The sequence below is a fragment of the Arachis duranensis genome, chromosome 10 (genome assembly GCF_000817695.3).
Source record: "Arachis duranensis cultivar V14167 chromosome 10, aradu.V14167.gnm2.J7QH, whole genome shotgun sequence".
Lineage (NCBI taxonomy): Eukaryota > Viridiplantae > Streptophyta > Magnoliopsida > Fabales > Fabaceae > Arachis > Arachis duranensis.
In genome coordinates, this window is record NC_029781.3 from 96,280,853 (window position 1) to 96,291,605 (window position 10,753).

At 34.2% G+C, this 10,753-nt stretch overlaps 1 protein-coding gene across 1 annotated transcript; it reads left to right on the forward strand.

The window, feature by feature from the left end:
- Positions 1 to 6,759: 6,759 nt before the first annotated feature.
- LOC107471096 (UDP-galactose/UDP-glucose transporter 3) lies at positions 6,760 to 9,455 on the forward strand. The gene is made up of 7 exons (XM_016090544.3): positions 6,760 to 6,942; positions 7,026 to 7,123; positions 7,277 to 7,407; positions 7,573 to 7,603; positions 8,068 to 8,171; positions 8,309 to 8,430; positions 8,762 to 9,455. Exons 1-7 carry the CDS (start codon positions 6,839 to 6,841, stop codon positions 9,165 to 9,167), a joined length of 996 nt encoding a protein of 331 aa, XP_015946030.1. The 5' UTR covers positions 6,760 to 6,838; the 3' UTR covers positions 9,168 to 9,455.
- Positions 9,456 to 10,753: the final 1,298 nt, after the last annotated feature.

The following is a 10,753-nucleotide window of genomic DNA, read 5'->3' on the forward strand; positions in this document are numbered from 1 at the left end:
CCAAATTACGACTTACAATCAGAAATTGGGGATCTCCCATAGAATGCTTAGCAATAGAGAAAAGAAACAATAATATAGCTTCGAAATAATTGGATGGGTAACAAAAGATTAAATAAAATCATTCAAAGATTAGGGCTCAAGCTCCTCCCTGAGTGTTGTTGAAGTTCTCTGCACAACTTCACTGTCGATTCCACCACTACAGTAGCTGGATAGCTTGAGCCCTAATCTTTGAATGATTTTATTTAATCTTTTGTTACCCATCCAATTATTTCACTCTAGGAAAATAATACTCTAACCTCTGCTTTCATTACGTCAGACTATTTAAAGTATCTATTTTTGAGGATTCTAGCTAAGAGTGAATTAGGATTAGTAATTAAGTGTCATCATTGTTTTTCTAAGAGAGCAAGATTCTGGGCCCTGAGGTCTTTTAGTCCCAAACCTCCCTCTTTCTTAGGTCATGTCATAGTTTCCCAACTAAGCCAATGCAACTTGCGTTCTTCCCCGTTTGACCCCACCAAAATTGAGCCAGGATATTGTGAATCTCCATAATCAGAGAATCCGGCAATCGAAGGCATGATAGAAAATAGATTGGTATAGCCTCCCCTATAACTTTAATTAATACCAATCTTCCTCCTGCCGAGAATAGGTTGCGCTTCCAATTCTGGGCTTTTTCCCGAACTTTTTCTTTAATCAAGTTGAAAGTAGACAACTTGGATTTATTAGCCACAACTGGAAGTCCAAGATATTTATCTTGCGCCCCAATGTGGTTAATATGGAGAGCATTAACTAGCTGGTGCCAAGTCTCCATTGGAGTATTGTGGCTAAAAAAGATTGTTGACTTGCTCAAATTGTCCTGCTGTCCACTGAAACTTCGATAATGGTCCAATAGGTCCAGAATTTTCTCACAGTTTAGTTTTGTAGTTTTGTTAAAGAGGATTAAATCATCTGCAAATAACATGTGGCTGACTCGAGGCACCTCTTGTTAATCTGAACCCCTTAAATTAGTTTGTTTTGTGAGAAAATGTATTGAAAGGAAAAATCTAGAGTTAAATGGCTCCAAGCAGGGAATCAAAACACAAAATTCTTTCATTAGATGTTTAGGACTAGAACTCGGCGGAATCGCATATGGAGACTGTTTGGTGAGAATGGGGATGTTGCGTCCACAAACGCTGATATTGCGAAAATGATTGAAAGGATTTCAAGAATATATTCACCTCCGCTTGTCATACAGATCCATAACCGCTTTTTACTAATTTTGAGCCTAAGGCCACAGCTGCCATGAATCAAAGGCTATGTAGACCAGTTTCTAGGGAGAAAGTCAAGAGAGCAACATTCAGCATCTACCCTCAAAGTTCCCTAGGTGAAGATGGCATGATGGCAAAGTTATTTCAATGTTACTGGGATATTGTTAGTGATGATGTCTTTCAAGTCGTATGTAGCTTCTTCGCTGGTGGGAGGATTCTTAAGGGATCTAATCGCACTTAAATATGCCTTATTCTGAAGGTTTCGGATGCCAGCAGTATGTCTCAAATTCGGCCTATCAGTCTTTTCACGATTATCTATAAAGTCATGTCAAAGGTAATTGTTCACAGACTCCAACCTATTATGAACAACTTGATCAGTCAATTTCAGAGTGCATTCATTAAAGGGAGGCTTATTTCAAATAATATCCTTATTGCCCATGAGTTCATACATTACCTTAAGAACAAGAAGCAATGGCTTGATGTATGAAATGGGAGTTAAGCTGGACATCTTTCCAATACATTTTTCCTTCCAATACATTTTCTCATTGTGATATCTTTCAATACGCTCTAACTTTGTCATCTCCTCACCACCATATGTCCCTATGGTTCGCAATTCCTCAATTTATTGAAGATGCTCATCAATTTTCACTTTAGAATTTGATCTGCTCCTCTTCTGCCATGCTACAAACTCGTGCCTACTAAGCTATACATAGGTGAGCCCCCCACTTTGTCCTTCCATATATCCTGAATAATCTAACTTCCAAAACCGCATACTGTAAACTCTGTAAAATTAATAAATGATTAGCCAATAAATTAATTATTACTCAAAGAAATTATAAAATTCAAATTTTATAGTTTAGAGAAGTAAATATTTAAAATACGAATTTTAACACTAATTTTAAAGATTTTTTGCTCAAAATCGGGCCAACGGATCGAACCGATTGAATCGGGCCCAAATCAGGCCCAATGCCCAACCTATAAAACACCAAAACAAGCTTTCTTCCCCCTTCACTCCTGGAGATACGCTGAAGAAGAGAGATTAATAGCGAAAAAACCCTAACACCCTACTTCTAATTTCAAATCCTTATAACTTTCAATACGGAGCTCCGATTGACAAGCCATCAGCGACCACGTGTTCACCTCGGAATCCTCTTCAATTTGATTTGAAAAGAGTGGTAAGAAACTTTGTTATTCATTCCCAGTTATCCCTTATACTGAATTCGTGATTCTTGGTTATGGGTATTGAAGGTTTTGATGTTTTTGATGATTTAGGTTCGATTTAGTGGTGGATAATTATTGAGTTTTACCCCAATCATCAATGGGTACGGTAAGAAAACTCTAGAACCTTGTGGTTTGTCGAATTTTGTGAACCCTAGTGTTAATTGTGGTGATTTTTATAGATTAGATTGAATTTAAGTTGAATTGGTAAATTAGAACGCCTGGAATCAAGCTTTGGTGGCCGAGACTCATTGAATTTAATTTGGAGGTTAGAAAGCTTGCAAAGAGGGGTTTTGTGGTGTTTTAAGTTTGAGAGAAATTGGTCAAGGTATGGTTTTGGTTTTTTGTAATTAATATTTAATGTCACGTGAAAACTTAGGTTAATTGACCACAGGATAAGCTGAATTATGTGAATTGTTCATGTTCTATAGATATAGAAATGATTGTGGAAGTCTAATGTGCATTGTGGCTGGATATGGAAAGTAGATATGATATATGAATTTGATATATGCATTTGATATGAAGTGTTAATGGTTAGTGTTTGATTTGGTGAGATTGTATGAATGCATTTATTGAATAGATTGTGTGGTTTTGAGTGTTGGTATGTTGTGAAGTGATTTGGAAAGCATGTGAATATGGCTTGAGACATGAGGGGATATTTTGGGTTGTGATATGATGGACTTTGAATTGAAAATTTTGGAAAAACTTATGCTTTGGTGGTTTTGGATAAAAGTTGAACTTTTGAGTTTAAAACCTATTCTCTAGCTTTCCAAACCTTTTTAACACCTGATTAGGGGTCTCATGGTGAGTTGTTAAACTTTAGATCAGAATTAGGGTGAGCATATTGAATAGGTTAAGTAGACATTGAAGGAGAGCTATGAAATGATTAACTGCGTAATAGGGTGTTGATAATGCTGAAAGAGAAGTAATTGGTAATTATGAAAACAATAATGACGAATTTGAGATTGAATGAGACATGATTGAGAATGACATTGACAATGATGAATTGTGATTAAATTATTTGAGACACGAGTTTCTCCGGGTACCTGCTTCAGGTTGAGACTCAATACTATGTTAACTCTCTGTCACAATATGTGACCGGACACTTTAACTCCCCGGGTTCCCCCATGGGCATGTACATATATATATATATATATTGATTTGAGCTTGGAGTTCTCTCCATGGATAATTTTGAGCTTGGGGAAATGCGCACAAGGGGTCTGTCCATGGTTAGATACCAGGACATGTCGGATTGGCTATATAACTGACATATAAGACTCATAAGTCATAGGACAGGTATACATCATGTTCATTTGTATAATTTGCTTGAGTGTGCATTATCTTGCTTTGCCTAATTATTTAATTAACTATGCTTATCTACTAATTGCCTATTAACCGTATTTGTATTCTATATGTGTTTTCCTTACTTGAATTGTAAGTGCATGTTTTCTGAGAGACCCATCTTGAAGGAGGGTGTAAAGGGGAGGGGGATGTTCCACGGGTGATTCGGAAGGTTAGAGGAGACAGAAAGTGAAATGTTATGTTAATGTTAGATTAGAATTAGAATCCATAAATAGATTTCCGAATTTTTGGTTTAGTATGCTTCTTTAAGTTTAAATCTGAGTATCGAAGTTCTAGGAATGCCTATGACTCTCCCGAGACCTTATATATTAATTATGCGGGCACCTTTACCATGCTGAGGACTCCCGGTTCTCATTCCACACATATGATATTGTTTTTCAGATGTAGGTTAAGAGGCACATCGTTGAGCGTCTGGAGACCCTCCATACAAGTGAAGAGCTATCTTTTGGGCTGTCATATTTTGTTTTAGGCTATGTACATAAATGTATATAGACTCTTCAATGTATATTTTTTATTTCTGCCCCCTCATAGATTGATTTTGGAGAAACAGATGTTTTATTTATGTTTTGGAAAAAACTTTGGGTTATGTATATATATGTTTGTATATTTTGGCCGACCTTAACTTCGCAGGTCGAGTTCGGAACTTGTTAACTATATTTTGGAATCCTAATCTGTATATATAATATTTTTAGCCTTCCTCTTGATCTTACCTATCCGCTTTACGTGTATCTGTCCGAGTGTGACGCGAATTTTCGGTTTTGTTCTTGCGTAACTTCTTCTTCAAGGCTCCTGGTTACAATTTCTTCTAATTATATACATATAAGTCTTTTCTTTTAGAGGTAGTAATACCTTGCCACCCTTACTTTACGACTTAAGCATAAGGCTTTATGTGGTAGGGTGTTACATTATGATATCAGAGTGGTTCATTCCTGTAAAGCCTAAGGTGCGGACTGGCTATGCTTCTGGGCATACTCTACTTATGTGTATACGATAATTAGGATATCTAATTGATATATGTGGCATATTTGTTTATGAGCATGCATTTGAGACTTTAAAGTATTAGACTAAAATATTGAGACGGACCCCCTTGATATTACTTGTTTGGTGTGAACAGGAACCAAATGATGACTCGTGGACGCAGACGTGGTCGAGGCAGAGGCCAGAATAGTAATGAGTAATCTAAAACAACTGTGAATAATCCCATGAAAGCAGGGAATTTCTCATTTTCGCCTATGAAAGTAGGAAATTTCTCATTTTCGCCCTCTTTTTTCATGCTGGTTTGTGATGGCATTGAAGTCTCCGATGATTGCAACCTCACCATGAACTTGTTGCAACATTAATGATAACTCCACAAACTGCTGTGATCGAATCTAGTCGTTTTAAGTGAACCCCAAGAAAACATTAATCAAAGGAATATAATTTAGATGCCATAATATAATTTTTTTATTGTTTTGTTTCTAGGAAAAAACTATATTCATTGTTTTTATTTATTTTTAGTTCAAGGGAGTACTTTACCTGTGTAGATGATAAAAAATAAGTTTGTAAAATTTTACATTTATTTAAGTTAACTATCATTTTGTGTTTGAAAGTATTATGTTATACTGTGAAAAATATTACGTTAAGACACTATTTATGTTTGAACAAATTTTTTAATAATTTTCTTCATTTAAAAGTTTAGAATTTTCTATTATATTACTTTTTATTCCTCCTCAATTTTATTTATTTACCGTAATTTTATTTGAGTATTAGTTTTTCTAATTTTAATTTATTTTTCTTACCAAAATTTGAAAATTAGAAGAATGATTCTAAAGAAAATTGAATGATTAACCTTGAAAGAGATTTTATTAGTTTATAGCTTTGTCAAACAAGGTTTATAATTTTTTGGAGGAACAAGGTTTAATTGTTTTACTTAGGAGTACTAAATTTCTACTATTGAAAACATTTTTTGGCCATCTAACTTTGCTAATTAATTCTTTTTTATTTAGTCATCTTCTTGATGGAACTTTTTACCATATTTATTCTATTTTTAAATGAGAAGAGTTAAAGAAAGGTTCTGTACCAATGTCTCATTATTATTTTATTTTTGGGACATGTGATTAATTATCGAAATTTATATTTTATTATTAACAAGAAAATAATAAGTTAATTAGGATCGGAGAGAAAAGAATTGAATTTTAAAATTCAAAAGAATAATTTTAGGATTTGTGTAAAAGAAGTTGAAAAAATATTTTAATAATTTTTCAACAAGAAAAAGACGTATTAAAAATGTATAATAAATGTGATAAAACTGTGTATATGCGATGGTTTTTAACTATTTACCCAGAAATTTAAATAATTTATCATAATGGAATGTTAAACATTAGAAGAGATAAGTTGTCTATTTTGTGATAAAAAAAATTTGTTTTTATTTTTTTATAATTTTCTTTATATTATAGTAATTAATAACTATGAACATAACTTACATTATGTGTTTTATAGTTGCATATATTTATAGTTATGGTATATCATCTCCTTAATGAATCATTGTTGGTCTAGCAAATAATGTGAATATTATTTATTGTTACATTTGCTCTGTCCAAAGTCAAATCTAAAAAGACTTAGAATTTTAATTTGAAACAACATGTAATTATTACGCAATCGAATGCAATTTTTTTGTTAAAAAATAAATCATTTATATAATTATATTCATTTAATTGACTTTTAAATAGAGGGTGTGTGTAGTTATTTTGTTCATGTCAGCGCGTAGCACGGGTTCTGCTCTAGTAAAGGTATGAAAGTGAAGATTTGTAGAAGAAACATGTCACCACTTTATAGCATCAGCGAATGAGAAGAGTCACTGTGTATATGAAACCAATAAGAAACGTGCACGTGGAATTTCGACGTAAGTTGGCGCGCACCGATCCACTCTCCTATATTCCCGTCTTTCTCCCGAAGCACACACATATCGTGGCATTCATTCATCATCATAATTATTAATTAAAGTACATAAACCTCAAAACGCCGTCGTTTCATTCATGGAGGCTCACGGATCCGGTCTCCGCCGCCTCCTGGTTCTGGGGTTCTGTGTCGCCGGCATCTGGTCTGCCTACATCTACCAAGGCGTTCTTCAGGAAACTCTGTAAGACACGCTGATTCAATCATTTCTGTTACGAATTTTTAAATTTCGTTTCTGAACTCGTTTTTCTTTTTAAAATGAGTCAGATCCACAAAGCGGTTCGGTCCAAATGGCGAGAGGTTTGAGCACCTTGCATTTCTGAACTTGGCGCAGAATGTGATTTGTTTGATATGGTCTTACATAAGTGAGCCCCTCTTTTACTTCTTTGTTTGGTTCTTTCATTTCTGCAACTTACAGTGTAGAACGAAAGAAATTATGTTTGTTCTGTTTTGTGTTTGTGCGCGTTTTAGTGTGATTGCTTACGTTAATTTGATATTGCAAAATTATAATAATACAGTGATTAAGATATGGTCAAGTGGGAGTAGTGGTGGTGCACATTGGTGGTCTTACTGGAGTTGTGGAATTACCAACACTATTGGTCCAGCGATGGGAATTGAAGCACTCAAGTATATTAGTTACCCGGCTCAGGCATGTTACTTTTCTTCATTGTATGAACTCTTCAAACTATTTTTTTGGAAAGAGGCCTTTTTAGAGATTTTGGACCTACCTCCATTGCATAGATGTGATATATTTCTGTGTCTTCAGTATACTGGTTTTTAATGGTGGTGTATTTGCTTTGTTGTCTGCTTGCAGGTACTGACAAAATCCTCAAAAATGATTCCAGGTCAACATACGTATATCACTGTCACTATTTCATGCTCCAGAAAAACTGAATTTATTTAGGATAATTCGAATCAATTCAAAGTGGTATAGCCTTTTTATGTCTATTTGGGTTCAAATAGAATCACATTAGGTGGAACACCATGTTATTACCAATCGCGTAGTAACCTTGCATTTATGAGTAGTAATGCAATTGTGTTTAATCATTTCTATTTGTGTTTCACATCCTTTTATATACTTATAGGAGATTAAAGATATCTATTTGGTGAAGTTTGAAAAAAAAAAAAACATTGTTTCCTTACTGCTTACCACCTCCAAGTATGTAAAAATGAGAAGTCTGAAGCCTATGGTCATTTTTTATATAAAAGCGTTCTGCCATAACAAGTACTCATTTTACCATAACAAGTACTCATCTTTTTAGTAGTTATTTTATATTTCATAACAAGTACTCATTTTACCGTGATACAGTTATGTTGATGGGTACTATAGTGTATGGTATAAGATACACTTTTCCAGAATACGTCTGTACATTCCTTGTTGCTGGAGGGGTATCAACATTTGCACTTTTAAAGGTTAGGAACTTATCAGAATAATACAAAAATATATACTATAGGGATACACTTTCCCATGTTGCCTATAAAAAATTCATGTGGATTGAGAATGCAGCTTAGCTTTCAAATTTCTCATCTTTGCTTATGCTTATTGGCAGACTAGCTCAAAGACTATGAGCAAGTTAGCACATCCAAATGCTCCCCTTGGATATGGACTATGTTTCCTGAACCTTACATTTGATGGATTTACAAATGCAACTCAGGATTCCTTAAAAGCAAGGTAAAATAAGCAAACCTTGTTTCTCGATCTGTCTTATTGCTTGTAAACTGCAAAACTTTTGGATTCTTGTCCTTCCTTGACATAATCCATCCCCCCCCCTTCTTGATTCATTGACTCTGACTTTTCCCCATTATTCCAAGATAATGATGTGTATAAGTAAAATTATGATGAGGATAATGACACTAAATGTAAAAAAATTTTAGTTCTATTTTTCGGGTGTTTGAATGTTGACTTTTCAACAATGTTTAGATTTTAGAATGGGAGATGATTCATATTTAAGACTATAGCAAGTGTTATTAATTTAATGCAATTACTGGTTTTTGTTACTCAGGTACCCTAAAACAAGTGCTTGGAATATTATGTTGGGAATGAATTTATGGGGAACCATATACAATATGATTTACATGTTTGGCTGGCCCAGTGGAAGTGGATTTGAAGCTGTTCGCTTCTGCAAACAGCATCCAGAGGCGGCATGGGATATTATTCTCTTCTGCTGTTGTGGTGCTGTGGGCCAAAACTTCATCTTTTTGACAATAAGCCGATTTGGCTCTTTGGCTAACACCACCATTACTACCACTCGCAAATTCGTTAGCATAGTGGTATCTTCTCTGTTGAGTGGAAATCCGCTTTCAACAAAACAATGGGGTTGTGTTTGTATGGTATTCACTGGATTGTCATACCAGATCTACCTCAAGTGGCAGAAGCTACAGCGACTGCAGAAGAGAAAAGCCACTTGAGGAGCAACCTTCAGCAAATTTGAATTCACACGTTGGTGTTGGCTCATTTGCCCATCAACCATTGTTATATCTTGATAACCTTAAAAGTTTTGATGAACCCAATTTAGATTTATAAGAATTTCATAGAAATGTTTCTTTAATATAGTTGTAATTGTACTCCGGGCAATATACCATCCATCCATCATTTGATCTCAATGTAAATGTAGTTCATATCTCATTCCGTTGTGGATAAGTGGTATGTCGGAATGGAATAATGGCTATATTCAATTAACATTACACCCGTTGTAATTTGATATTGATAAGTGATAACTCTAATTGAGTAGATGCTATTTTTAGAAATAGAAGTTAAGGTTGAATATTTCATTTCTTCTTGGTTCATATATTTATTTTTACATGCCAAAACTTCATTTTATGTACAATTCCTTGCCTACTTTCTATAAGGTGAGTATAGCAAACTATCTTTATGATTAAAATTTATCCAAGTTCCATCTTGTAAATGTGATTTATCTCCAAACTTGATCTTCCCTCCATCATCAGTGATATGAGCCCTGCTGCATTACAGTAGGAGAATATTTTAGCATCATTCTTTGTAGAATTTGTGCATGGGATTCATAACGTGTACTTTACCTCATTTTCTTGATAGAAACAGCAGATTCTGATGTTGCATCTGTGTATAATCATGTTGGAAAACAATTTTCTTGTTATTTGAATTGATGTGTGATGAAATGCTGTTCTCTTTAGCTAAATTAAGCTTGATATTTTTGCCTCTTTCTGCAGAGCATAGAGAAGCGAAGATTTGTAGAAGAAACATGTCACCACATTAAAGTATCAGCCAATGAGGAGAGCACCGATATTCTACACATAAAGCACCTTAATGACCCTATCTAGTTTAATTTTATTTCTACCTCGAGACTATTGGCTTGCCTAGAGTAATTTCATGTTAGTTTTCTCTTTCTTTATATATAAATGATGTCAATTACTCCACTGATATGTATGATACCGAATTAACTCAATTAAGGATTTGGTGAATCTAACTTTGAGATGGAAAGCGCCAGGGATCTTGGTATGTTGCAACTTGTATATCATTTTTTTTTCTTGTTGACTTTTAGCCATTGTCTTATTCCAACTCTCAATTGAGTCTTTAAATGCAATGATTGAGATGTTGCTCCTTCAAATCAACATGGTTTTTAGAAAAACAAAAACAAGAGTCCATTTGATATGTCTGGATATTATTGGAACTGAAGAGAGTTGATGGCTTATACTCATACAATTAGATTAAGAGTCACTGTTGTGAATGGTGGTAAATGATGTTGGTAGTGGTGGTAGGATTAGGGGGTGTTCACGGTGCGATTTAGTTCGATTTTAAAAGAAAAGTCATTCGATTCGAATACTTACTAGTGTTAAACCCGTGCGATGCACGGGCTTATATTTAAATTTGATAAGTTAAATTAAAAATAATATTTTATAACTATATATTTTTCAAGTTTAGTATAACACTATCATCGTCATTATATAATAAACGTGTTAAATATGCTGTTTTATCTTTATTCAAAGTAAAATATAAATAGAAGAGTTTGAAGTTTATA